Raw genomic sequence first — 27,793 nt, 5'->3', positions numbered from 1 at the left:
GTTCAAGTATTGTTTTTTCTTTAATGCTACAGTAACAAACTATAGTTTAAAAGGATTGCTATAACAGACATCATGACACACACCTGTAATTTTAGAGATGGAGACAGGAAGATCATGAGTTTCAGACCAACCTGAACTACACAGATGTTGTTTACAACAACAACACAAAAAAATGTGCTCAAGAAACAAAAATACTTATGCTAAACATCATATATAACACAACAGACAACTCCATGCCTCAGCTGTAATATTTAACATGACAGCTCTCAACGGTCTCACCCTAGGTTTGGAAAGTAAAGCACTCAGAAGTAGTTCCTGACACATTTTAATTTTCTTATTATTTTTTGTTTTGTTCTTATTTTTTGTTTTTTATGTGATATTTTCATTTATTTATTCACTTTACATTCCAATCACAGCTCCTAACTCTTCCCAGTTCTGCCCTTACAAGTCTCTACCCCCCCGATTGCCACCTCCCCTTCTTCTCAGGGGAGTCCTCTTTGGGTACCACCACACCAAGGGATATTCAGTCCTAGCAGGGCTAAGCCTTCCTCTCCCACTGAGGCCCAACCAGGCAGTTCAATAAGGAGTGAGAGACAGCCCCCACTCCAGTTGTTAGGGGACACACATGCGAACCAAGCTACACATCTGCTCCAATTCTGTAGGGGCTTAAGTCCAACCCCTGCATGTTCTTTTGGTTAGTGGTTCAGTCTCTGATTCTGGTTTTTGAGACAGTGTCTTGTAGTTCAAGCTGGCCTTGAACTACTTATATAGCTGAGACTGACTTTGAACTCCTGGTCATGCTGCTTCTGCCTCCTGAGTGCTGAGGGCCTGGTATGATGCAGTATAAGAATTAAGCACAAGGCTTCATTCATGCTAGGCAAGCACTCATGAACTGAGCTATCCCCAACTTTTGATCTTATTCTACCCAGAAATATTTCTCAGTGACACTTGATAATGTCTTGTTCACAAACTTCCTTTTATAAAGCTTTGTAGAGCCTCAGTTTTGTCTAACCCTCCACATACCCTTTAGTCATTATGCCAAGTTTCTCCATAGGGTATCAAGATAATTGGAATGGTTCAAAATAACTAGTTGTGTTTTGAGAATCTTTCACAGTTAAAAACTTCCTCAGTGGGTTGACTGTGCCACATTAAATACAGTATGTGCAACCTCTCCACTACTTCTATAGTTGTCCACAGCCTATCCAGTTTCATTCTGAGAAAATACTAATGGAAAGTAGGACTGGCCCATAATATATAACTCTTGTCTCTGACATCCGTCTATGATGTTTGACAATGTCCCTGTCACTTCCTTCTGAGCATTACTAGTTTAGGATTAAAGGCTGGGAAATATAGCAGATACTCCTGCATCTATCACAACTTGAGTCTGCTGATCTGTTCCAGTGACAGTGTTCTCTATAGCTTTTAGCATGTGAGTTAGATCCTTGAAGCTCAACAGATCCTAGAAGCTTCATAGGTTGAAGTACAATTCCTCTTTGACCATTTTCTTGTGTTTGGATCATCAGTAAGGTAGGAAACATCTTAGCAGTATCTTTTAATGCTTCTGGATCTTCATGATGCAGGAGATGAACTAAAGGTAGGAAAAAGTTGTTCAACAACATCTAATGAGAGTGCAGGATTCTTAAAATAACAAATATTTAAAGGTGTCCAGATAAGATTATACAAATACCACATACTAAATATAGTGTATAAGGAACTGCAAAAACTAATAGTGAACCAACTACACCATACTGATAACTGAGTCTAAGAAAACTAAACTGTCATCTTCGGTATTCCCTACAACCCATATATAACTGCTCACTAATGTGAGCATGAAAAGATGCCAACAGAGATAACCACAACATGGTCTCTTCTTATTTCCCAAAATCAATTAGTGCTAGCATCCAAACAAGATTCAAACAGAAAGGGACTATAATTGGTTCTGACCAAGACGGACACAAACTTTTTAATCAACCCTGCCTGGATTATGTTGCAATTTTTCTTTTAGAATGCAATTTCTTAACAGCTTCAGTAGCTTAGAGCAGATTTTCCAAATTGTTGTTGTTTATATCTTTAATGTCATCAGCAGACCAGTTCACAGTGCCCTGACTGCTGTAGTTTTCCTTCAGGGAAAAATGCCATCATGCAGGGACAAAGTTACATTTCTTCTTTAAAACACCTTGTTGTCTTTCCTATCTTTCCTCTTCTCATAGTAACTCCCATCCACTGGCATCCCTTTCCTATACTGTCATTTTCTGGTGACTTAGCATTTCCCTTGTTAAATCTGGGAGTGAGAGACAAAAGAAAAATTTGCACAAGGGTTTGAAGCTTCTATAAGAAGTGGTGCAAAAGTTAGGCTACAGAACATTTACCAGGGCTCACCCCAAAGGCAGTGTTTGATTTTATTTATTCAATGCAATCCATATGATGCAGAGAGATCCACAGACCCTGTGCCTCCACGCTGTATTCCACTGACATTTATTGTTCTGAGATGGCTTAAAGCTGTCCTCATGAACTGGGTGCTAGAACTGTATTTAAACCCTAAAACTAGTTCTGATTATCCCTAGTTCCAGTATCTTAATACATTTAATTTCCCAAAAATCTCAGCCAACAAATGAAAAAGATCACATGACCCCTATGTGATCTTTTAAGATCTTGTTAGGAAAATTGCTCTAGCCAGTGAGCAATAATAAGTTTAATATACCAGGACTCTTCTAGGTCCCTAAGGGTTGGAGGAGGATGGGAACTACTAAAAGAGTAGTAGACAGTAACTGTCTACTAACAGAATCTGGACATCCATATTTAAGATGTAAAACAGGTCAGCTTTTGCTTTTTCTAGGAAGTACTCATTCTTGACTAAAAGAAAAAACATCTATACTATTAACAGATAATACAAGAGGGACAGAAAACTCTACTTAATAATTATAATTCCTAGGACTAGGCTTCCATGACCTATAATGACCATCCAGCCCAGGCATTTCCAAAGTGGCATATTTGTTACTCCAATAATCAAAGGTACTATAATAGTCTGGTGTGGTGGTTTATACTTACAATCCCAACCCTTGGGATCTGAGGAAGGCAAATTATAATTTCAAGGTCAGACTGATCTAGGCTCTTAAATGGAGAGCCCTTGTCTAATTAAATACAGAGATAGAAGTGGGAGCCAAGTGTAGCAGTGTACCCTTGTAATCCTAACACCTGGGAGGTGGAAGCAGGAAGAGCAGAGTCGGTGTCATCCTAGGGTACATAGTGAATTTGAGGCCAGTCTGAACTATATGAGACCTTGTCTCCAAAAAAGAAAAAAATAATAGTTGCACTAAAGGTCAGTAAAAGAAGTGAAAAGAAATGAACAGTAACTAGAAACCAGGAGCACCTCCGGAAAGTCCTGAGACAGATCTGTATCTTTGGTTCTTTTAACTTTACAAAGGATGCTTGATTGTCATTGTATTCTCAACCCAATTTGTAAATCATATATAATTCATGGTACATTATAAGACTGTTAGGGTCTGAAAGTCTAAAACAACCCAAGCAGGCACAAGACTCCACACAACGCAAGATCTTTATTTAAATTAGGAAGCAGAAATTGACCAGTCAGGGACAACAACACAGACTCTGTCTGACTGAATTCTCACCCGTTCATCTTAGTAAGGATTTAAGCAGATGACAAAAATGTATTGCACTCAGTTTCCTAATGTCCATCAGGGCTGCGAAACAGACTCGGAAGCTGAATTATCACCCCAAGCCAGAATGTTAAATAGTCTTTAAGCTTGAAAACCACAACTATCTATGCCAGGTTAGTTACAATTTTCTATCAATCAGAATCATTCATTCTTTCATGGTTAGGAACAATCATTATATTTTAGGGAACAAAAGGAGGAGGAGGAGGAAGAAATAGGCTAGGTATTTGTAAAATTCCCCTGGAGCCTGAGAACATGAACTTAATTTTACCTTATGATCAAAATGGAGTCTGAAAACAAAATGGCAGTACTTAGGACAAGTGTCTCAGTGCCTGCTGTCTCATGTTTCTTTCTTCTGAGGAAGAATATTCTATCAACTTCAAGGCTGTTTTCACCTTCTCGGGTACATCTCACAGAACATGTCAGTGTCTCAGATTCATAGAACTTTTGGACAGGAAAGACTAGGCATAGACCCTGTATTCTATGCTTGCAAGTAGCAATCTGCCTGTTCACTGTGGTCTTAAAGGCTCCAATAATGGAAAAAAAACAAAGAATGTTAGGAAGTATCATGTGTCAGTCTATTATTCCTCCTGCCTTCAGATAGTAGTACCTACTAGCTGATTCAAGCATACTGATTTCACTGACTTAACCACATGGTACCTTCCCTTCCTTAAATTCAGTTCATATGTGGCAAATGGTGGTTGATCGCACAAAGTAAGTACAAAGTAGGCAACCAGATTTTTTTGTAGGGATGCTTGCATTTTTTTACATGGTTCAGCTACTCCTTTTTTTTTTAACATCTTTATTTTACAAAACAAAGATAAATGTACAGATTTCAAGCATTTTTTGCGTAAAATTATACAATACATTTTTGTCAGTACTTTTTTTTCAGATTTTAAAATAATTTTTACATAAATCTATATGAATAGTCAGTACTTGATCTTTTTAAAGGTTTGACTGTATGCATCGAAAACCCAATAGTTACAATGAGCACAAAGTACATGCAAAACAAAATGTAACATGAAAATAGTCAAAGTTTTCTTGTTATGTAAAGATTTTTTTGTTTTGTTTTGTTTTCTTTATTTCTTGGACTTCCTACAGTCTGTGAGTTGTTTCTGGGGCAGTGCGAGCCTCTGGGGGTTAGCATCCCACTATCAGTGACTGCATATTATGTCTGTTCTTTTGTGACTGGGTTATCTCACTCAGAATGATATTCTCTAGATGCAGCCATTTTCTTAAGAATTTGGTCAAGTCATTGTTTCTGGTGGCTGAGTAGTATTCCATTGTGTAAATGTACCACAATTTTTGTATCCATTCATCTTCTGAAGGGCATCTGGGTTCTTTCCAGCTTCTGGCTATTATAAATAGAGCTGCTATGAACATTGTGGTACATATATCTTTGTTGTGTACTAAGGTGTCTCTGGGGTATATGCCCAGAAGTGGAATAGCTGGGTCTTCAGGTAGTATTATGTCCAATTTTCTGAGGTATCACCAGACTGATTTTCAGAGTGGTTGTATTAGTTTGCAACCCCACCAACAGTGGAGAAGTGTTCCTCTTTCTCCGCAACCTCGCCAGCATCTGTTGTCATCTGAGGTTCAGCTACTCCTAAATACACCTGCCATCTATTTCTTTAGCTCACTCAACTTGATTTCCTTGGGTCATCTGCCTCCCTCACCTCACAATTATGACTATCTACTAATCTTCAAGGAGACAGGAAAACATCCAGCCCTCTCTTCTTGGGAAAATTCTGTTTTTCTTCACATGATCTATGAACAAATTGTGGGAGTTATGTGCATGTTAGTGGATTTTGAAAAAGCCAGTTCTTCAAAGACACAGTCAATCCTTTATGTCCATGGGTTAACCATCTGCAGATCCAACCAACCATGAAAAGAACATTTTGGGGGAAATTCATCTGTACCAAATGCATACAGATATGCTTTTTCTTGTCACCATTCCCTAAATAATATACTAGAACAAGCTTTATAAAATTTACACTCTAGCATTTCAAGTACCATAAAAATGACTTGAAGTAGCTGGGCTTGGTGGCACATGCCTTTAATCCCAGTACTTGGGAGTCAGAGATAGGTGGATCTCTGAGTTCAAGCCAGGCTGGTCTGCAAAACTAGTTCCAGTACAGCCAGAGCTACGCAGAGAAGCCCTGTTTCAATTAATCTAATAACAACAACAACAACAATAATAATAATGTGACAATGATTTGCAGTATACAGGAAATTGCCCTACCTATAGATGAAGGTATACCTTTACATAATAGGCTTGAGCTCTGTGGTCTTTGGAGACTTTGCTGACAATAGATTTTCATTCTGATTCACCCAAATATGTGGCTCATTCTTATTTGAGTTTATCCATAATGATAGGTTGAGGTCCTCCAAAGACAGTCCTGTGATCATCTCTGCCCCAGGAAGTGTACAGCTGCTCTTAGACTGATAGGCCCTTTCTACCTCTTTCTTTTTTTTTTTTATCTCTACCCTTAAAACTCCCTCTTCCACCAAGACCTGTCAGACGGGATGCCAGTGTGATGGGACTTGCTGAGATGGGTCTGCTGAGCCAGCCGGGTGGGCAGTGTGGCTAGTAGGCTCTCTAAGGTTTTTTATCTGTGTGAATATGTATGTCTTTGTGAGTGTATGAATATGTATGTATACACATAGAGGTCAAAAGGGAGGGTGTCAGTTGTGCTCCTCAATTACTCTTTCCCTGATCCTTTGAGGCAGGATCTTTCCTGAACCTGGGTCTCATATTTTCTCCACTAGGCTGGGAGGCAACAAATCTCAGTAGTCCTGCTGTCTCTGCTCACCTTAGGGCTAGGATTGCAGGTGTGCATAGGATACCCAAATGTCACATGGTGCAAGATCTGAGCTCTACTCCCCATGGCTGTGCAGCAAGCATTTGTAACCATTAAGCCGTCTCTAGCCCTCGTTCTAGAGATTGTAATGAGGCTTCTAGCTGTTCACACATGACCATCTGTGAGGCACACAGAGCAACAGGAGTTAAGGGTGTTTTGTAGACAAAGAGACTTTAGTCCACACGGAGAAAAGCTGAGTCCTAACCTTAGCCAAATGTATGGTACATGTCTGTAACCCCAGCATTCAGGATCATTCAAGAGGCTGAGGCAGGAGGATTGTCTCCAGTTCAAGACTAGTCTGGCCTGAATAATGTGACTGAGGAAGGGAAAGAGACATGGACTGAGATCTTTTCTGCTGGTAGAGAAGATGATAGTGATTTGTTCTGTTGACATGTTTGTGAAGAAATTTACTACCAAAGTAGTTTATCGGTGTAATAGATAATAGACACTCCTCATTTAAAATTATGTGTCAACACCATAGCACTCCCTCCCTAGCACACTTGCTAGTCTCTCCAGCCACCCTTGTGCCAGTTTTACAAGCATACATTATTCCCAACTACACTTTCTTGTGGTTTAGCTGTTGCTTGGGTTGTTATATATACAGCTTGCTTGTCCCCACAAATGGGCCTTTCGGTACTTTTTAAAAACCTTGGTTCTTCTAAAATCCCTCCACTACACTGCTTCCCTTCAAAGGTATTCCTCCTTTCCTCAACTTCCTGGCTATCTGTACCTCTCCTCAGGACAACCACACCACAGAGATATCATTTCTTCATCTGTTCTTCTCCCTTATCTCCTGTCATTTCTCTTTAAGATGGAAACTGAGTACTGTGTCCTATACCTATACCTCGTTCTGGTACAAAGGAGGCTCCTAGGGTATGTTTATGGGATGAGTAACTGATAATACGTAGAGATGGAGGCAAGGTACATGCAAGGTATAGAATGTACTTGGTTTTGCAGAATAAAGAATATGTGTGCCGTGGTCATGACTATGAGAGGCTAGAAGCCTTCCAGCAGAGGATGCTCAGCGAGTTCCCACAGGCCGTTGCTATGCAGCACCCCAATCATCCTGATGATGCCATCCTACAGTGTGATGCTCAGTGTATCTTTTGGTAGAGTGGGAAGGGCTGGGATCCTAAAAGGTAAGTCCCACCCAGCCAACCATTCCTCAACCATGTGGCTGGCCTTGTACCTTTATTTAGGTTACCTGTCATCCTGAATCTGGGTTTCTTTACCATTGAACCCACATTTAGTAAGACATTCAGTCCTATAAGAGGCAGTGGCATGCTATTAGTCAGAAATGAACCTTCTAAGTGGTTATAAGCTGAGCGTCAGGACCTCATTGTCAGGCTAGTTACTATCATGAGTTTAGTGTCTATGCTGGATGCCAATCACTGGATGAGGTGATTGTGGTCCCAACAAGGCTTTTAGCATGGGTTTATTTTGCTTTTTCCATCTGTTTTGCTTCCCTGTGCAGTTATTGTCCTTGTCTTTGTTAAATTGCCTATAGCAGAGTGATGGAAGGGAGGATGATAGAGAATGCCTTTGATTTGGTGGCACTTGAAAGTTTCAGTGAAAACACGGGCCTGCCCCTCACTATCCACTTTAGACAGCTTTCTTTAAAATTATATGCTAAGTCACCATGTGGGCAAACTTGTTCCAGAGAAAAGAGGGCAAATAAACTCCCATTTGTGTTCTCTTCACAAAGATGTCAGTATTTTCATCAAAATGTTGTTTTGACTGGGCCTATGACACAGGCCTGTAATCCAAGTTACTTGAGAGGCTAAAGCAGGAAGATACTAACCTAATAATTTAGTGAGACCCTATTTCAAAATACAAAGGGGACTAAAGATATAACCCAGTGGATAAGCAGTTACCTATCATTCCCATCCCAGAGCCTTGGTTTCAAGACATAATGTCACCAAAAAATAAAAAAGAAAGAATAAAATGAAAACCCAAAATGGCTGTTTTATATTAAAGCTATTTTCATCACTGTGGGTAGTGCCAGACACTTATTCCTGAGCATGGGCATTACATCAGCTTGCTCAATGCCACTCTGAAAAGGCAGCAAAGGACACTTGCCATTTCACCTTGGCCAAATGCATATGACATTCACTGTTGGAGCAGGAGAGAAGGGGACAGATAGGGAGCTTTGACTAACTGTGCTTAGGTCTGCTCTGCACCTTAGGATGCCCCTGCCTCCACTACAGCTCCAGTAAGGAACAGGGCTGTAGTCCACTACATCAAGGAGATAACAAGCACTACTACTCCAGCCTTTCTCTTTGTCAAGTCTAGGTTTCTCCTTCACTTCATGTTCAGATTTACAGATCTATGCAGTGACACCTATTCCAGATTATGTAGATGTTCTACAAATGGACAGAGTACCTGATCGGGTCAAGAGCTTCTATCGTGTCAACAATGTGAGGAAGTTCCGGTACGATAGACCTTTCCACAAGGGTCCCAAGGACAAAGACAATGAATTCAAGGTAAAGGATACAAGAAACTGAATGCAATTTCTATAGCAAGTCTGGGGCAATCCTGCTTCTTGGGAACTCAGGCAAAGTGTAGCAAAACGTTTAACTTGTTAAATTTGTCTGCACCCTCCCTGCAGAGCCTGTGGATTGAGCGCACCACGCTGACATTGACCCACAGTTTGCCTGGCATCTCTCGGTGGTTTGAAGTGGAAAGAAGGGAACTGGTAAGCTAGACCTCAGAAGGTTTAAATTCTCTTTTTCCTCAGCTTCATCTCCAGGGAGCTTTCTCTAAGGACTATAAAGAAAGAACAAACTTTGGCCACCTGCCTGGCCTTAGCTCCCTAAGGGCAGTCCTATGCCAGACGGAAGCTTTGATATTTTCTCTTATCTCGACCACAAGACACTTCTAGGCTTCAGGTATTTTTCTGTTTACAAATGAAAAGAAAAAGTCTCTGAAATTTAAGAAGCCAGAAATTCCTGTTGTGGGAATTAATCCTCCTTACTATTCTCTGCCTTGAATCAAAAGAGAAATTAGAGAACACCTAGGAAGTATTCTGTCCACAGGAATGAGGAAGCAGAGTTAGCATCACACATGATGATACTGTGTTCTCAGGAATGTGATGAAGGGGCAGTATGCCTGAGGACTCTGTGTTTGTGCCCCCAGGTGGAGGTCAGTCCTCTGGAGAATGCCATCCAGGTAGTTGAGAATAAGAACCAGGAACTTCGAGCTCTGATCAGCCAGTATCAGCACAAACAAGTGCATGGCAACATCAATCTGCTCAGCATGTGCCTGAATGGAGTCATTGATGCTGCTGTCAATGGAGGCATTGCACGCTATCAGGAGGTAAGATGGAGACTCTGCCTAAACCCAGACAGGCAGCCTGGCCAAGAACACACCTCATTAGCTCCTTTTCCGCAAATTATAGCCTCCTTGGAAAACTTTCCAATCTAGCCCTCTTCTGGATGAGGTAGCTAGTTTGAGGTGGTTCTGAGATCAAATTGTAAGCTCTTGGCCACTCTCTATTTCTGTAGCACAGATCTTTGGTGAGGGCTTCCCCTCCCCTAATCTATATGAGGTGGATAACTTAACTGATTATAGGAATTAAGTATTCTCCTGGGGTCCTTAAAAAATCCAGTCCTTCATGACCAGGCTACCTAAGAAACAGGTGCACACCATCAGGCCACTGGCTCTGCCTGGCATACCCAGACCATCCAAACTTTGTGAGAAGCTAGAGCTAGCATCCAGCCTTGGGAGATTAGGCCCCACCTCTATTCTTTCTTAGGCACAGAAAATATACATTTCCTAACTGATAATTTTTTCAGTGAAGCCAGGTTGGAGGTGCTGGCAAGACACCTTGAGGTAAACAACCTGGTTTCCTTTAAGGGCTCCATCTGAATAGTAATTTTAGGAAGAGTCTTCATTACCTAACCTTTCCTTTCACAGGCCTTTTTTGATAAAGATTATATTACCAAGCACCCAGGAGATGCTGAGAAGATCTCCCAGCTCAAAGAACTAATGCAGGAACAGGTATGACATGTAGGGTACAAAAGGTCCACAACCAGTGAGAAAAGTCATATACTATAAAAATGACCCAGTTCTCAGAGGCTGCTCCCTGCTTAACAGAGACCTTATTTGGTGATTCCTATAGGTCCATGTTCTTGGAGTTGGGTTGGCGGTTCATGAGAAGTTTGTGCATCCAGAAATGCGGCCCCTGCATAAGAAGCTGATTGATCAGTTCCAGATGATGAGGGCCAGTCTATACCATGTAAGCTGACCCTATACTAGCCCACATTTAGAACCAGGTTTCACCTTCTCTAGGCCTATAATACAACCAAAGAAAAGTAGGAGGGAGGACAATGTTAGAGAGAAGCTGTACCAGCCCAGGGGCCTGGGGAGGTAAGAGTAGTGGGCACTGTACCCAAATGGGTCAGTAGCCTCTCATTGGTTCACTCGCTCCCAGAAGGAGTCAGAATCAGAGACAAACAACATTTTCCTGGCACTATGCTATCTTTCACATACAGAAAGGGCTCATATGCAGGAATTTCTTTTGAGGTATTTTTCTTGCCAAGAACCTTAAGAATAAAGGCATGACCTGAAAAGGCCCTCTTGTCAGCTCTATTCTTTTTTCTTTACCCATTTTCTTCTTCCCACATGTAGACCTCCTCTCCTCCCTTCATTCTTTCCTCTAACTTCCTTTCTCCCCATCTCAGTTTCCTCAGTAATGTGTTGTAACCCAGGATCACATCTAAGAAAGTTTTGGGCACCAAGTATATTTAATTCTGGCTGCTCTTAGAGGTGTCAGACAGTTCTAAGGCTATACCAGCCCCCAGATTGTCTACCTAAGCCTGCCCTGTCTCTTTATTCTTCATAGCAAGTTTGGCCTAAGAACTAATGCACACAGGCAGGACCTGTAATCCACGATCAGTTTTCCTTGGCATGATCTTAAAATGGGAGTAATGGCTGGTTGAAGACAAGATTCAGGTTGCCCTGAGTCCCCAAGTCCCTGTTCACATCATGTATCCTTATCCAATTTTTAACCATAGGGTTGATTGTAAATTATTTCTAGGATAGACTTCTGTTAAATATTCTGGCTCCCAGATCTAAGTGGCCATGAGTCAAATTACCTGCCACTACCTGGCAACCTCTCTTCTCATTTTACTTAGGACTACCAAATATAAGTGTTAGGGAAGCAAAGAAATACAGCTGTCAGATGGTGGGCCATGCTGTCCTAAAAAAGTTCCTCTAGGGGGTGACGTAGTCTTGGGGAAGGCTGAGCCTTCTAAGGACTCAGTGAGCTTGTCCCTCTTGGAACTGGCCTGCTTTTTTCTTGAATGCTGCAGGTTGTGGTCCTTTTAGTCACTACAGAGTCCCAGCTGCATCCTTTCAAGAGTGGACAGCATGAAAAACAAAATAGGAAAAGAAGTTCATCACAGTGTGAGAGATTGGCCCACTTTCCAGAGAAATTTCTATAGCTCACAAAAATGTCCCCTTCCTGGGAAGATTCTCCATGGTGTTTCACATGAGAGATGTGGAACATAAATGTTTCCCCTTAAAGCCAAGGTGGCTAAGTAAAGAACTTGAGTAACATCAGTGAGTCTTACAGGGATTCTACCTCATTACATTGCTGGGCTCTGCTCTATGCAAACTTCTCATCCTAGCTGTTAGCCCAGGTAACATAGAGTTTGGCCCACAGGAGGACAGGAGGGAACCCCTGTCACATCTCTGCAATCAGATCACTCCACAAAGACACAAAGTGCTTGTTCTTAGCATCCAGTTCCATATTGTGCACATTACAGAAACATACCTAGTAGACAAGAGCTTTTATCCATCATATATTATGAAAAACTTGAGAAAACCTGGAAAGTTGTGCTTTAACTTTTCCTCAGTGTCACAGAGACAGAGACCAATATATTTTTTGTCACCCAGTGGGACGTTAGATTAGAAGTTTCTGCCAAGAAGTCTACATACTTAGTAAGAATTTAATAATGCTAAATAGAACTGTGCTGTTTTCAGTTACTTATATCAGCACATTTTTTACTGTTTCCCTGTAGACTGAGTCACGGGCAACTTAACTGAGGTTAAGAGCTGGGCCATTTAGCAATCCAATAAAACCCTGCACCAGTTCTTACGTAAGAGTTTGCACTGACAGCTGAATAATAAGTTCTTCCTCTCCTCTGTCCCAGCCATTGCTCTATGTGCTTTGCAGTAAGGAAGCCTGTTAACACTCTCCTGTAAACTCAGATTCACTTCAGTCCATTTCAGATGCGTCTTTCTTAGTGGAGTATACCTGGGGCTCTATAGCATCTGGTCTAGGTTCCAGTATGCTTAGGGGAGTATTAAATAATGAAGGTGTGATTGTCCAGAAGAAACCAGAAGTATATCATATGGCTCTCTTTTTGTTTGTCCATTTGTTTTACACTTTTACCAGAAGACAACTTATTCTCATATCCTTTATTTATCTATTCTTTGCTTTCTATGAACAAGCATTCATTTCTCAACAGGAGTTTCCAGGCTTGGATAAGCTAAGTCCTGCATGTTCAGGCACCAGCACCCCACGGGGAAATGTTCTGGCATCCCATAGCCCCATGAGCCCTGAGAACATCAAAATGACCCACAGGCACAGGTATGTCATTAGGGCTGGGAAGGTTCCCTCCAGAGAGGTAAGTTTGGGAAATAAGCATCAGAGAAAAAGAGTTAAAGAGAATACTTGTATATAATCATGTCCCCTCTTATCCCTCATCCCCACAGCTGTGGCTTAAGCAGCTCCTGCACTAGACAGTCAGTAGCATCTGACTTGCATCTAAGTCAGTGTCTTACATAAGAGAACCATACACATGGTGTTCTGGGTACACAGAGGAGGGGACATTGGGATAAGTCTTGAAGGACAGACAGTTTGCTAGGCAGAAAAGGTTTGAACAGTGATGCGATGAGATCCAGGCAAAGGAGCATACATGCGTGTGATGTCAGCAAGGCCTGGCCAGCACTAGGAGTGGAGCTAAAAGACAGAGGTGCAGGATGGCAGGGGGCAGAGCCTACTCAGCATGGGTCTTGTTCATATGTGCCTTTGGATAGGATCCCAAAGATAATGAAGATTGTTGGTTGTTTTTAAGAAAGAGAATAATGATAGTGGTGTGGCATTCAAATGATGACTGCTCAAAACTTAAGAGTTCTCACCTGAGCAGTCTCAAGTGGGAATACTCAAAGCCTTTATGACAAGAAGCCAGATTTAAGAAAGAAACCTACTACAAGGAGTTTCTCACTTAGATTTGTTTTTCAGCGTGCAGCTCAGTAGAGTGGCCACTCAACTAATGAGAAAGGAACAAATGAACAGAGAGCCTGCTAGTACTGACAGAGGAAATTTGTTGGGAAACTTGTAGTTATAGTTTACATCTGTCTCTTTTGATAGTGTCTTCATATCAGTAAGACATCTCTGCTCTCAGAGCAGATCTCATAATCACATGTGCTGAGTTAGGCAGTGTTCATACTGACTTTCCATAGAAAGAGTATAGGATCCTTGACCTGATTGATCATCTCTGTCTTTCATTTCTCCTAATAAACTGCTATTGCTTTCATACTGAATGGCTGTAATTCATTTAACTCTGAAGAGATGGTACTGTCATAAGCTTTCTCAGGCCAGTGGCAGAGTGAGGCTCAGAACTCCTCTAGGCCTCAGACAGGTGTGAACATTAGCTGTAGAACCCTGTGAACAAGTTCTGGCCAAGGTTAGGTGTCACTGTTTCATACATCTCTCCATTCTACCGACTGCCTAGCATGTTTTCTTAGCTATTGCCTGATTCCTCCCTATTTCCTGTTCTTGCTCACAGCCCCATGAACTTGATGGGCACAGGCCGCCATTCATCATCCTCTCTCTCCTCACATGCATCTAGTGAAGCAGGAAACATGATGATGATGGGTGACAACTCTATGGGTGAAGCTCCTGAAGACCTCTACCACCACATGCAGGTACCTGAGCTATGCAAGAATGAGCAGGGTACCACAGCTTTTTGGTCTGATGGCTAGAAATTCAAAATTTCTAGTTACTGGATTCAGAACACACATCTTCATAGCTAGCAAGGCTGCCTTCTTTCTATACCACCCCAAGTATTAGTTCCCATGCCTTATTTTGTAAGCAGGAAATCTAGCTTCAGACCTAGCTGCTGTTATGGATTGCATGGCAAAGATCATCTGCCAGATTAGTCTCCTATTTGGCAGTCCTGATAGCTAAGTCCTTTCTTCTCCATGTGCAGCACAATAGAGCCAGTGCAGCTGTCTTGCTCCATGTGGATGTTGTGGGCAGTCCTTACTGCATGCCATCAGCCCAGCTTCCATCAGGGTCCAGGTTAAAGGCTCCATCACTTGGCCTGGATCATCACTGACCTCTCAGACATGCTCATCTCTATTCCTTTGCAGCTTGCATATCACAACCCCAGGTACCAGGGCTCAGCCACCAACGTCTCTGTTCTGTCCTCGTCCCAGGCAAGCCCTTCTTCCTCCAGCCTGAGTTCTACTCATTCTGCCCCATCCCAGATGATCACCTCTGCCCCTTCTAGCACCCGAGGTAAGGATGACAGGATGCTGCTTGCTGAAGGAGAATACAAAGTTTTGTGAACTCTGTCTTTCTTTCATATGTCCTTATATCTTTGAGAGTGGCCTTGTTGTCACCAAGGGACTGAATTTCTTTTGTAGATTAATGAAGAATTTTTTGAAGTTAGAGAAAAATAACAGGGCAAGTATACTAGAGTTCTCACCAGCAGCCTGGAGGAGAAAGATGGAAAAGGAAAAGAGTTAAACCTTCTGAGTTAGAAGTAAAAAGGTAGGTAGGTTCAGCGATATAAATCTACAAGAAGTTGCAGTAAGGATTGGAAATCTTTGGGAAAGATTGGGAGGAATGGAATGGAAATTCCCAAAGTGTTGGGACAAAAAGTTTAGAATTGGGTAGATATCCAGAAAGGGGGAATGGAAAGAGGAGCAAGAGACAGAGAGGGAGGGGAGGTTTTTAGTGGAATGAAGAGTAACAAGGATGTGTTGGAGGACAAGAGGGACTGAGCAGCTAATGCCTCTGTGATTTGGAAAGGGGGTGTTTTGTCTTGGAGATTTTTGTTGTTGTTTTAAGGTAAATTCTCAATTTATAGCCCCTACCTGGTGTAGAACTCAATGTGTAGACCAGGATTACTGGAAAACACAGAGATCCTCCTGCCTCTGCCTCCCAAATGCTAAGATTAAAGGTGTGCCACCATACTTGGCCTCCTTGTGCAGTTTTTATTGATGGGTGCAAAATTGCCTTCCTAAGGGAATGGCAGAGGCCTGAGTATACAAGAACCAAACCACCTTTAAGACCCAGTAAGGAGGAAATATTAAGTTTGATTTAGCCTTGTGGCCAACTAAGAGTTGTTCTGTAGCCTAAAATTTAGGGCAGACCTAAAATAGAGGTAAAAACTATCTGCATTTACTATTGTCAGTTTTACCTTCTAGATATCTTAACTTCTAGATTCCTTAGGCTAGAAATGGGTAAACAAGATGTCAGATTCCCTGGGACTTGAGTTACAGACTGTTGAGAGCTGCCTGGTGGGCATGCCTGGAGTCAAACTCAGGTTTTCTGAAGAGTAGCTTGTGTTCTTAATCACTGAGCCATCTCTTCCGCTCTAATACTGCTTAATACTCCTCTGCTCTGTAGCTGCTGTCAGAAACATTTCAGACTAGCTAGTACACTGGCATCTGGTTACTTTTCTCGTTCCTGTGACTAGATACATGGCAGACAACTTGAGAAAGGGTTGATTTGAGCTCCAAGTGTGAAGTCATTGCAGTGGCAGATAAGGCACACTCACTGGCTTCCTCCTAACACTGTGTATTCAGCTCAGGCTTCTGGCCTGGGTCCTCCCTCCTCACTTACAGTTCTCTGCACCCACAAGTCTGTCTCCTAGGTGATCCTAAATCCACTGGCAGTAAGATTAACCATTACACAGTCATTTGTCCCTGTATCAAACTAGTAAGTGATTTGGTCACTCAAAAGCCTTTATTGAATGCTCAGTGGAGAATAATCTATATGGCTCTTATCTAAGAAGCACATCAGAGTGAAATAGAGGAAAATTTCTCCTGGTTAGCTCTTTATTTCCATTTCCTTTGTTAGCTGCCGCTGCATAATATAAAGTGTTCTCAAAGCTTACATATTTTTAAACAGCTGTCTTATAGTTCTGAATTAAAAGGGTATGCTGTGAAGAGAGGAGCATAGTTGAGAAGTCATTGATGATCCCCATTTTTAGAGACAAACTCTCTCAGTGGCTGGACTCCAGAATACTACACAGAGGAAAACTGAGAAGAGCCCCTTCTCCCTCTAAGGCATTCAGTGTTAAATAGAACTTAGCCCAAAGCAGGGAACTGAGCAGGAGTGGTAAGGAAAAGAGGGAGCCGCTTTCCACTTCAGCATCTGTATAGTCTACTCACAGCCATCACCAGTGGAGAAAGTTAGATGCGCCCACATATCTGTTAAGCACCATGTAGGACCTGTTGTGTGGGGCCAGCAGGATGGCTCTGGGTAAAAAGCCCTACAGGACCTGAGTTCTATTCCCAGTACCAACAGTGGAAGGAAAGAACTGACCCCCGACTTGCACACTGTGGCATGTAGATGCTATCACTGTCTCACACAGTGTAAAATCAAATAGGTTTTTTTTTCAAAGTTTGCACAGCATCATGGGGTAAGACTGTTTTCAAATGAATGTGGCAGTTCCAGTTCGATAATGGAAGTACCCTTGGCAAACAAAGCAGTGAGTGATCTGTTCATTTATTAATGTCTTCTTGTGACCAGTGAGTGGAATCACCCTTCTTACTCCTAGATCATTAGATTATTGTCCTTCCTTGACAATGCCATTGACATGATGTCCTCTGGTTCCTGGAACTAGAAATCTGTAAGACCAGTGGCCTGCAAAGAACAGCCTAATTCTTGTAAGTCCATGACTCCCCCTGGTGATCAAAAGGCAGATTAAGCCTGTGAAATACTTTTGTAATTCAGTGGCACTAGAATACAACTTACCTAGACATTTTTGGAGTGCACCTGAAGCAGTTCAAACATCATATAAATGGACAGGCACTCATGGTATTTAAATGTCTTAACCTTAACATCACCCTTGTCCCAGGGTGGGCAACCTAGGGACTGGCTACCTAGGGCAAAGTGAGTCTGCTGAACTGAAGAAAATTAATGTACAGTACTTTGTTATAACACAAGAGGGGGCACCACAACTGGAACATAAGTCCTCAGCAAAGCACCTAGACCTTTAGGAGGATGTTCCTTCATCACAGCCCCAGCACGGATCAAGGCAGCACATATGAATGCGCAGTTGGTATCATGAGACATATTTGACTGAGCTGATGTCAAAGTGATTTTTTTTTTCTTTTTTTTTTCTTTTTTTTTTTTTTTTTTTTTTGTCCTTTGCCGATAGTCACATGCAGAGATTGTCCAGAGGGCTCAGGGGCACTCACAGTCTCCCAGCTGGGAAGGCAGAGACAAATCAGTGAGATTTGGAGCTCCCCTTCCCTTTTTTTCTTTTCTTTATATATTCTTCTTGAGATTGCCTAAAGCACAAATTTTAAAAGAGAACATAAACATCAGTGAAGCCACAAAACAAGAAGTTTAAATTTTTTTAAATAGCCATACTTTAAACATTCCCTTATCAGTGAAGGCCATTGTAAAAGATAAGTCCTAAGGCCTGCCCAGAGGTTCTGTTAGGACCGCAACTGGAAAAAGTTACAAAAATAACTGGAAAAAGTTAATTGCTGGGATTTACACAGACTTTTTGGACTACAATGGACTCAAGGATTTTTCAAGAACTCCTGTAGTGAGCTGGCTGAAGACCTGGGTTTGCTCTGCTTGGATTTTTTTTTTTTTTTTTTTTTTTTTTTTTTTTTTTTTTTTTTTTAACAGTGCTGACACCACAGGCTCAGGAGAACCCCGGGGGATGGTGGGTTTCACAGACTCAGCTTGCCTAGGATCTGCAGAGTCATCTCAACTGAAGCCAGTGGGCTAGTCTCCACTGCCCAGCTTCTCAAAGCTGAATTAGCCAGAAGCATTGGGGACCAGATGACTTTGCCATGAAGGGACTGATAGACAGGCTATTGTCCGAGTCAGATAAGTGTGTGTGTGCAGAACTGCTCATATTACCCTGTCCCAGGAAGGCTAGTGCATCATCTTACTGCTTCTATAGAAAGTGTTCTTAAGAACTACAGATGGGAAGTTCCTCAGTGCTCTGATAGCACCTCAGCCAGAGTTACTTCAGTGTCCTAAATAGAAAAGGACACGAAGCTGGGTGGTGGTAGCACACACCCTTGATCGCAGCACTCAGAAGGTAGAGGCAGGCAGATCTTAAGTTCGATGCCAGCCTGGTCTACAGATCAAGTTCCAGGACATCCAGAGCTGTTGCACAGAGAAGCCCTATCTTGAGAAAACCAACAACAACAAAAGAGCCCAGGTCTAAGTCTTTTAACTTCTTGATTAGTTACATGCGTATGAGCTCAAGAGCAGGCAACTATTAAACCCACCTGTGTGCGGGGCCTGGGCTTCCAGCTAGACTGTCTTTAAGAGCTGTAATAGGTCTGACAGGTAGGCAGAATCAAGGTTCTGGGAGCCTACCATCTGAAAGGGATATGCCAAAATGGAAGCCAGCAGACAATAGAGCCACTGGTGTTTGAAGAAGGTAAGTATGTGTAGACCTAGTATGTTGAGTCAGAACTTTGTAATTGTTATTCCAAGTGTCTCTTGTCCTTGTGTTATGACTTCATCACAAGCTGGCCTTGGCTCCCACCTGGGTCCTTGATGAGGCCAGTGTCCAGGACACATCTCTGCCCTGAGAGCACAATCCCCAAGAACCCTGCACCAGGCTTCAACTCTCCTTACCCTTTTCCTCTGGGTATGGTAGTAGCTTCTGTCAGCCAGGATACCAGATCTTTATCATCTAACCACTAGATCTGCTGCATTCTTTTCATGTTTTGCTGAGTTAGTTCACCCTAACTGTGAGGGACACCTACCCTAGTTTCCAGTCCTAACAATGCATGGCCACTGAGCTTTCCATCTGTGGTTTGTCATCTGTTTGTGATTGTTCTCACTTGGTTACAGGCTCTCCCTCTCTGCCAGATAAATACCGACATGCCCGGGAAATGATGTTGCTGTTGCCTACACATCGGGACCGCCCAAGCAGTGCCATGTATCCAGCAGCCATCCTAGAGAATGGACAGGTAGCAGACCTAGCCCTGACTACCTGTCCTCTGCTACAAGTGTGTTGGCTTGGGATCCTTCATTACTTTTGCTAAACCTTTGCACAGTCTTGCATGCCTCCCCCATTCTTCTGTAAGAAGGCTGTTTGACTCCTGGTTTGAGGAGGACAGTGAATCTGAGGGCTCGAAATGAAGACAGTGCAGGTATGAAGCAACAGGGTTGAGACTAGACTTGCTTGGGTATCTGTCTAAACCTCTGGCCAGCTTTGTGAACTACTAAGGTATATGTACCTTAATGAACTCCCCATTTCTCTAGCATAAGAAGTTGGCTTTTACAGCATCTTGGGAAGCTGTAATGAGCATATCACAAAGACCAATCAATGCTTGTGAGGCAGACAGGGTCTTTAAACCTTTCTGTCAGTGGTCTTCCTGGCAAACAGAAAGATGTGACAGTAAGATAATGGAGGCACCTATGTCTTGCACAAGACAACCTGGGTGATGTTTCAAGTATCCATGCAAGTGCTTGGATCCAAATATACCTGGACAGTTGAAACAGACTTCCTAGGGCTGGTGTGGAGCTCTTGGCACATCTCAGCATGAGCCGTCTTACTGCTTTGATATCCTTGTGTGAACTTAGAATGCCCTGCCTCCTGTAGTCCATAACACTGCCTCCCACGATGTAGCTGGCTGTTTTCACACTCTGATATTTTTCTCCTTCCCTCAGCCACCAAACTTCCAGCGGGCCCTGTTCCAGCAAGTAGTTGGAGCCTGTAAACCCTGCAGTGACCCCAATCTGTCTATGGCTGAAAAAGGTATTTTTCTCACCCTAGGAACTCTCTCATGTTTGTCCCATCTTGAGTGTCTGGCTCTTGTTCCTGAGTTTCCAACTGTCCAGTCCTGAGCCACAACCCAATGCCCAGGTCTGTCTACCTAGACATAGTGCTAACTAGTTTCTCAGTTCACTGTTTAGACCACACCTGGCATGGATCCTGTTGGTCTCTCTGTATTTCTCCCTCTCTCCAGGGCCCACCCTCATAGAGGCCCAACTGCTATCTGCCTTTAGTTATTCATTGTAACTCCAGCTGTGTGAGCATCTGCTCTCCTTGGTTCTTCCTAATGGCTTCTAAAATTTAGCATGCCTTAATGGTCTCTTTGGGGCTTCAGAAACTCCTTAGAGCTCAGAATGAACTATAGCCAATGAAAGCCCCAAAGGAATGGAAAAGATACACTACAGTGAATTTTCCAAAAGTAAGTTTCAACATGGAAAGTTCCAGGTGCTTCAGTGAAGTCCAGTCATTCCTTAGCCATTCTGACCAGTGACTACTGGTTCCATCTGTACAACTCCATAAATTGAGAAACTCTCCCTAAAACTGCAGCTGTTTAGATGCTGACACACTGCCTGTGCTCCTCAAGCTGACATTAAGAACCAGCATCTAACCTCTGTGACCTTGAGCTGAAGCTCCAGACACCTGAATTAGTTTTAGTAGAGCAGTACCTAAATGGGGAACAGGCTGAGCTTGTCTGACAACTAGAGCCTGGCCCCATAGTTCATGCCTCTCCTCCATCTGTTGGGCTCAGTACGTATTCACTTCCCAGAAATCTAGTGTGTTGTCCCTTAGCCCCTCAGACCTTGTCCCTTCATTCTGTTGTCATTGCACCTGCTCACCAAGTGCTGTCTGCTGCCATTGCTTCCTCTCTTGATAATAGAGGACAAAATCTGTGGCTTTTGTAAGGCGTCAATCACTGGGTCCAAATCCTCCGTTCCTAGTGAGCATTAGTGCCAGATGCTCAGCCACAAAGAGCCTACTGAAGATGCCTTCCTAACCTCAAGGCTGCACATCCCAAGAAAGTGGCTTCTTGGATTCCTGCACCAATGACCTGAAAACAATGGGCCTTTTTGGCCTAGGAGGCCAAAATCCACAATGGGTTTTCTTCACCTAAGATGCAGCTCAATCTCAAACTAGCCAAGAGTCACACACAGCTCAAATGCGTATTGGTGGTCAGACCAGGATGCTCCGTCAGCTGGACACAGAAGAGCTTCAGGCCTCAAGCCATACTGCAGCAAAGAGCTGAACATGGCCACCCTAGATGTATGAGGGAAGGACAGGTGTCTCCAAACAAAAGCTGAGCCCAGGGCTACCGTATCCAAACCACAAGGTCAGCACTTAGTGTCAGTAAATTAGACAATGTTCCATTGGTAATATCTAGGCCAGACTAACTCCTGGGTCCCTGTCCCAGGTCCTCTTAGAAACCTACCTCTCACCAGTAGGTTTTTCTTTGCCAGTCATTCCCAGACAGGACAAGTCTGCTCTGTGCCCAAGGACTGGGCACTGGAGACCTCAGGCCAGTGCTGTAGATCTGTTAGTGCTGATACATGACTGGACACAGAGTCTTGCTCTTTTACTAGGATAAATCATTCTCTTGGCTACTCTACATGGCGAAGGTCCACTGGCCTCACTGCCGATTTATGGCTTCTGATTGACATGGAATGACTTGCTCAAACACAGTCTTAAATACACCCTTTCTGTCATTCTTCTCCAGTGTTCCTGACCTCAGGTTCCTTTGGACCCTCAGGGTAAACTTTTGCAGATCCTTTTGGAGAAGGTTCTCAGAATCATCTTTAAGCTGCTGCTTTCCTGAGATCTGTGGCTTTCATTGTAAATGCCATCCCTTATTTTGGGGAGAGAGCCCCAGTGCTCACAACCAAGAAGTTCCTGCTGTATCCTGGAGAACTTGGGAAAAGGGAGGAGTGCCTGCTCTTGAGCTCAGGCTTTCTGAGGAAGCCATCCAACGCTGAGCACATTCAGAATTCTCTCTTGCAAGTAACAGCTCAGTAGTTACTCATCAGATCCAAATTCCTTACTTTCTGCTATTAGCTATCAGTAGTATATCATGGGCCTAAGCAGTTCTTATAACAAATGTTTTACCTGTGCTGTGCTGCAAGCATATTCTAGTCCCTGAGCAAAGAGACGGAACATGATGTTATCCATGGAATACCATGGACCCAGCACTTAGGACCATATCCTACTCAGAGACCAGACTCCAGCTCTTTCTATCCCAGCTCTTATCAAACTTTGGATTTCACCATTGAATGTCTGGCCCAAAAAAGCCCAGACTTTGGATATCTTTAGCTCCCTCTAGCTACCACTGCCTTAAATAGTGCCCATACTAGACACCTAGACTATGTAGGCTGCCCCTCCAAAAAGCTCTATCAGAGCAAAGCTTCTGAACAGAAGCTAGCTTCTTCTTGCTAGCATTTGTTCTCTGGAAAGAACCAACTCAATGTGTCCCATATTTCTTTTTTCTGCAGAGTGACCAAACCCCCAAATCAAAAATCCTGCCTCTGCTCCTCTCCCCTTCACAGTTCTTTAACTGTCACCCAGCTGTAGCCAAGAGCCAGTGCTGATGTGCTGGACTGCTTTGGGGCTTACTCTATTCTGCATCCCAGGGCTCCATCCTGCTTTTCACCAGGGCATACACAGTGCAAGAGCCTTGATTGAACTCTAACTTGAGAAGAACTCTTTGTCCTGTGATCTTTGTGTGATCTTCTTAGCTGCCCTGCACTCCTTCCAGAGCCCTTCTAGTTTTTCTTCTCCTGACAGACCCCAGAGTCTGCAGGTATTTACTATTTATTGCACTTTCCCTCCATTTGCCTTATCCTAAACACTTCAGAAATCAGCTTACTCTTGCCATCATAGGCAGCTTCATTCTCTGGCCAGTCATCTCTCTTTGCCTTGCTTGGCCAATTTTCACCTGTAGGGCCTGACATGCCACTTGTGTGCGGGCTACACAGAGCACACCCAGAGAAGCGTCAGGCTTTAGGGCAGCTTCTCCAAGTGGGAAGTTCAAGAAGTAACCTCCGTTCACTCCATCTCTTTCCACCCTTCAGCGGTGCCAGCAGCCCCCAGCAGCTGGAGTCTGGATAGCGGAGCCCAAGAGGCCCAGCCCTTCCTGTCTGCCCTCATGGGGCACATCATGGTCCCCCCAGTGCCTCCCCGAAGCCTGCTGCATGGTAAGCGGGTCCCCCAAATAGTTTCTGGTCTCCAACTCTGAGCAAGGGCTAGATCAGTAGCTATCTAGACCATCTCAGCCAAGGAAAAAGCATCCACACCACAGAGAGGAGCCTGCTGAATGTTGAGGTCAATACAGTTCCTGAGTCCTACAAGCTAGCCCAGTAAGGCCATCCCAGCTAGGGAGGCTGAAGACAACAAAACCAACTATGCCAGATACACCATTCACCAGCCTGCCATCAACCAGCCAGCGGACTAGAACTTCTCCTGTCTGGGGCCTGCTGTTTCATGGGCTCTGAAGCACTCAAATTTCCTGGCCTCCTGTGTGAAATGTGATTATTTTACCCCAGCAATCTGTATTTTGCAGACTGTCGGTATAAAGAAAGGTTTTCTGTGGCCTTCAATGCTGAGATGTTCTCAGGGGACTTTTCCACACCTGCCCAGTGCCCAGCAAGGTGATGCTGCTGTGCAACTTGTGCAAGGGTTCCCAGCTGAGCTCTGGTTCTATTGTCTTTACAGGTCATTACTCCCTACACTTTGACGCCTTCCACCACCCTCTGGGTGATACCCCCCCGGCCCTCCCTGCCCGGACACTGCGCAAGGTAATGTACTGAAGCAACTGTCCCACCGCCTCAACTGCTGTAGACTCACCCCTGGGGCCTACAAGAGAAACCTGAACCCTCCTCTGCTCCTCTATCCTGAGAGCCTAAGCTGGCAGAAGCTGAGGGTGGCAAGAGCCACAGTAGAGCTGCGGGTGACCGTGCATCCTGCAACAAATGTGATGAGGACAGGGAGACCAGAGGGTCTTGTGGACAACCCATGGCAACAAAAGTATGTGTGTAGTGAGCACCGAGAAACTTGGGGGCTCTCTGCCAGTACCAATAGCTAAATAAATATCCCTGCAGTCGGTAGTAGAGTTTATAAAACTAGTGTCAACTGAAAATGAGAAATATCAGACACTAGGCACTTGAAATTTTATGAAAATTTCAAGAAGTAAAATTTGAATCCTGTTGTTAGATTAATTTTTCTGAAAATTAGGAAAGATAAGTCTGTGACCAATTTTAGCAGCAGAATAGCATTCATCTGATCTATGGCACACCAGGGTTTCTTCTGCCTAATAACCTAGCCCTTCTGTCTCTAACTCAAACCACACAAAACCGGGCACTTAGCCCCAAGTGCATCAATGCCCAGCAGCCAGGACAGGGGCATTTATTGGCCTTCGGAAATAATAGTGATTCTGGGGCTCCACTACCTTGCTTTGGGGAGGGGGCGGGGGAGATACTTAGTGGATCATTGCTGAAGAAACAGACATGAGGCTGATGAGATTTTAAGATTCATTGATAAGCAGACTCTTGGTCTCCACATGGCAGGCCAGCCCACCTGTCTAGAAGGGGTTCTAACTTACCCACCCTTTCCTTCGCACAGTCTCCTCTCCACCCCATCCCAGCCTCCCCTACAAGCCCCCAATCGGGCCTGGATGGCAGCAACTCCACACTGTCTGGCAGCGCCAGTAGCGGTGTATCCTCCTTAAGTGAGAGTAACTTTGGGCATTCCTCAGAGGCCCCACCTCGAACAGACACCATGGACTCCATGCCAAGCCAGGCCTGGAATGGCGATGAAGACCTTGAGCCGCCCTACCTCCCTGTCCACTACAGCCTCTCTGAGTCCGCTGTCCTTGACTCCATCAAGTCCCAGCCATGCAGGAGCCACTCAGCCCCAGGGTGTGTCATCCCTCAGGATCCCATGGACCCACCTGCGCTGCCACCCAAGCCCTATCACCCCCGCCTGCCAGCCCTAGAGCATGATGAAGGTGTGCTACTGCGGGAGGAGGCTGAGAGGCCAAGGGGCCTGCACCGCAAGCCCTCACTGCCTCCTGGGAGTGCCAAGGAGGAGCAAGCCCGCATGGCCTGGGAGCATGGCCGAGGGGAACAGTGAGGAGCAGAGAGGCAGCTGCACTACCACCGTCCATGAGCAGCTTGCCCAGGCACTCTAGGTCTGAAAAGCAAGTCCCTTCCAGGGAGCTAAAGGCTTGGCACTCAGGAGAAAACCACTAGAGTCTCTGTTCTACTGCCGTGAACTCATGTTTTGCCATGTTCAGAGGCCACAGCAGCATGAAGGGTTGTGGCTTCTTTCATTTTACTTTTTGTTTCCATTTTTTCTGGGTTTTTCTTTATGCAGTAGTTGCTTTCTTCCTCCTGCAGTTCCAAACCACATGGAGCTATATGGTAATATTGCACAGACACAATTGCTTTGCAACATTACAGAGCCCAGGGGTAGGAGCCCAGGCCCTCCCTCCAGGCTACAGATTTGAAGAATGGAAATTGCACTAGGGACTCTTCCTTTGCTGTATGGACAGAAAAATTCTTGATTGCATTCAGGGATTGCAAGGACCACATGGACTACATGCCACAGGTGGACAAAGGGGCCACAAGTCGTTTTGCACAAATGCTTGCCCACCTTCCCACTCTTCCATCTAGGAGTGTGCAACTGAGGGGCTGGTCAGGCACATGACTGGCTTAACTGCATGCCTAGGGCATACTGCCAGGCTTCCATAGGCCAGGCTTGTCTCTTCTCTCACTTGGACACTATTCATCACTCTTACTTCGGAACTTTTGCTCCTTTCCACTCAAAACACCTCATGATCTGCAGAAGCCTCCCTGGCTCAAATGGACTTGAAAGGGTTGTGTCTTCTGTCCTGGGACTTAATGAAATGAAGCGAGAAGGGCTTTCACTCCTGCGGGGAGTTAGGTCCCTTCCCTTAGATTTGAACGAGCTGGTACAAGAGTGAGGCTGGAGTGTGGCAGGAGCCAGAAAACCTTTTTGCTTTCATAGGTGGCCCCAAATGCCTGCCATTTAGAGCCTGAATCAGGGATTTTCAGCACTACCTCTGAGCCTTGGGGTTGGCTGCCCAGCCTGGCTTCCAGGCCCTGAGGATGTGTGGTCAGGTTCAGCAAGCTCCTGGGTTTAAAAAATATAAATAAATAAATGGTGGGAGGAAACTTCTCCTTTTGGAGGAAGAGCCACACAAGTAAAACTGTTATCTTCCAAGCAGCCAAGTACTGAGCCCTTTACTCCAAACTCATAGGGACCGCCCACCACTCAGGGTTCAGGACAGGCAGAAGGGCAGTTTTTCAAACCTCCCCAGTCTGTTAGGCAGGGCACAGTGGTGACTTTATAGGAAATTTATGTCAGGGCACTGACTTTACTCTTGGTATTATGGTGGGGGTATGGTAATATTTTACCAGGGTGCTTCTAAGTTACTTTTTAAAATAACTTGTCTTGAGGCAATTGTTTTCCTTTTATTTGCTTACATTCACATCAGTGATGGCCATAAAACTGCCTTCTCCTTGATGAGTAGGTATGTTGCTCCCCTTTTCCCTTTAACTTGTTAGCCTTCTGGCCTGCTGTGGCCAAATTTTGGCCCCTAGCTGCTCATCCCTTCTCCACAATTTTTTCCAAACAAAAACCCATGGTTGCAGTGTTTTTCTCTTATAAACAAGTTTAATAGAACTGCCAGCAAATAACCTATGGAAAAAGAAAGAAGGCCCATTTCCGTTCAGAGTTTGTTGGGGCCCAGGTACCAACAGTGTTGGGCTTTCTGATACCCTCAGGATCATTCAGGCAGAGTAGAGCAGAGACTGTTGAGGATGTAGGCCAATCCAATAGGCCCAGCTCCAAGGGCACATACACCTGTTCCTGAGCCCAGACTCACTGGTAAGCTTGTCTGGACTGTCTGGGTTCACAGATATGAGGGTCAAGTCTAGCTCTGAATGTGATTCTTAGGTAGCTTTAGGATTCCAGACAAATCTGTGAACCTCAGTCCACGGAGGCAGCCAGTCATCACATGCAGACATCTCCCTTCTCCACTTGATGGCACAGGAGGTAGGGAGGGGAATGTAGGGTGAAGTTCCTTGGTCTTGCTTTATGCAAGGTGAAATATATTTGTGTTGCTCCTCTCCATTTTCCCTAACTGGAAGAAATGGACCTATTCTGAATACTTTTTATTGAGAAACCAGCCAGTGTGAGGAAATGGGAGGCCAGAGATTAGAATCCTCTGAAAAGATTGTGAAATACT

At 44.0% G+C, this 27,793-nt stretch overlaps 1 protein-coding gene across 1 annotated transcript in view; it reads left to right on the top strand.

Annotated features, from left to right (window-relative positions):
- The window catches only part of DOCK3 (dedicator of cytokinesis 3), a 331,413-nt gene extending 305,632 nt beyond the window's left edge, over window positions 1-25,781 (top strand). Inside the window, exons 41-53 of the mRNA XM_080933917.1 lie at window positions 7,493-7,634; window positions 8,852-9,018; window positions 9,144-9,230; window positions 9,671-9,850; window positions 10,451-10,534; window positions 10,656-10,772; window positions 13,009-13,130; window positions 14,332-14,470; window positions 14,918-15,065; window positions 19,611-19,729; window positions 20,433-20,520; window positions 24,238-24,320; window positions 25,144-25,781. Of these exons, the coding sequence (XP_080790043.1) occupies window positions 7,493-7,634; window positions 8,852-9,018; window positions 9,144-9,230; window positions 9,671-9,850; window positions 10,451-10,534; window positions 10,656-10,772; window positions 13,009-13,130; window positions 14,332-14,470; window positions 14,918-15,065; window positions 19,611-19,729; window positions 20,433-20,520; window positions 24,238-24,320; window positions 25,144-25,653 (1,986 nt within the window). The 3' untranslated portion in view covers window positions 25,654-25,781. The remainder of the gene's footprint in view (window positions 1-7,492; window positions 7,635-8,851; window positions 9,019-9,143; window positions 9,231-9,670; window positions 9,851-10,450; window positions 10,535-10,655; window positions 10,773-13,008; window positions 13,131-14,331; window positions 14,471-14,917; window positions 15,066-19,610; window positions 19,730-20,432; window positions 20,521-24,237; window positions 24,321-25,143) is intronic.
- Window positions 25,782-27,793: the final 2,012 nt, after the last annotated feature.

The sequence above is a fragment of the Micromys minutus genome (genome assembly GCF_963924665.1).
Source record: "Micromys minutus genome assembly, chromosome: 21".
Taxonomy (NCBI): domain Eukaryota; kingdom Metazoa; phylum Chordata; class Mammalia; order Rodentia; family Muridae; genus Micromys; species Micromys minutus.
Note: the sequence above shows the minus strand (reverse complement) of the source record. Positions and strands in the feature narration are given on the sequence as shown.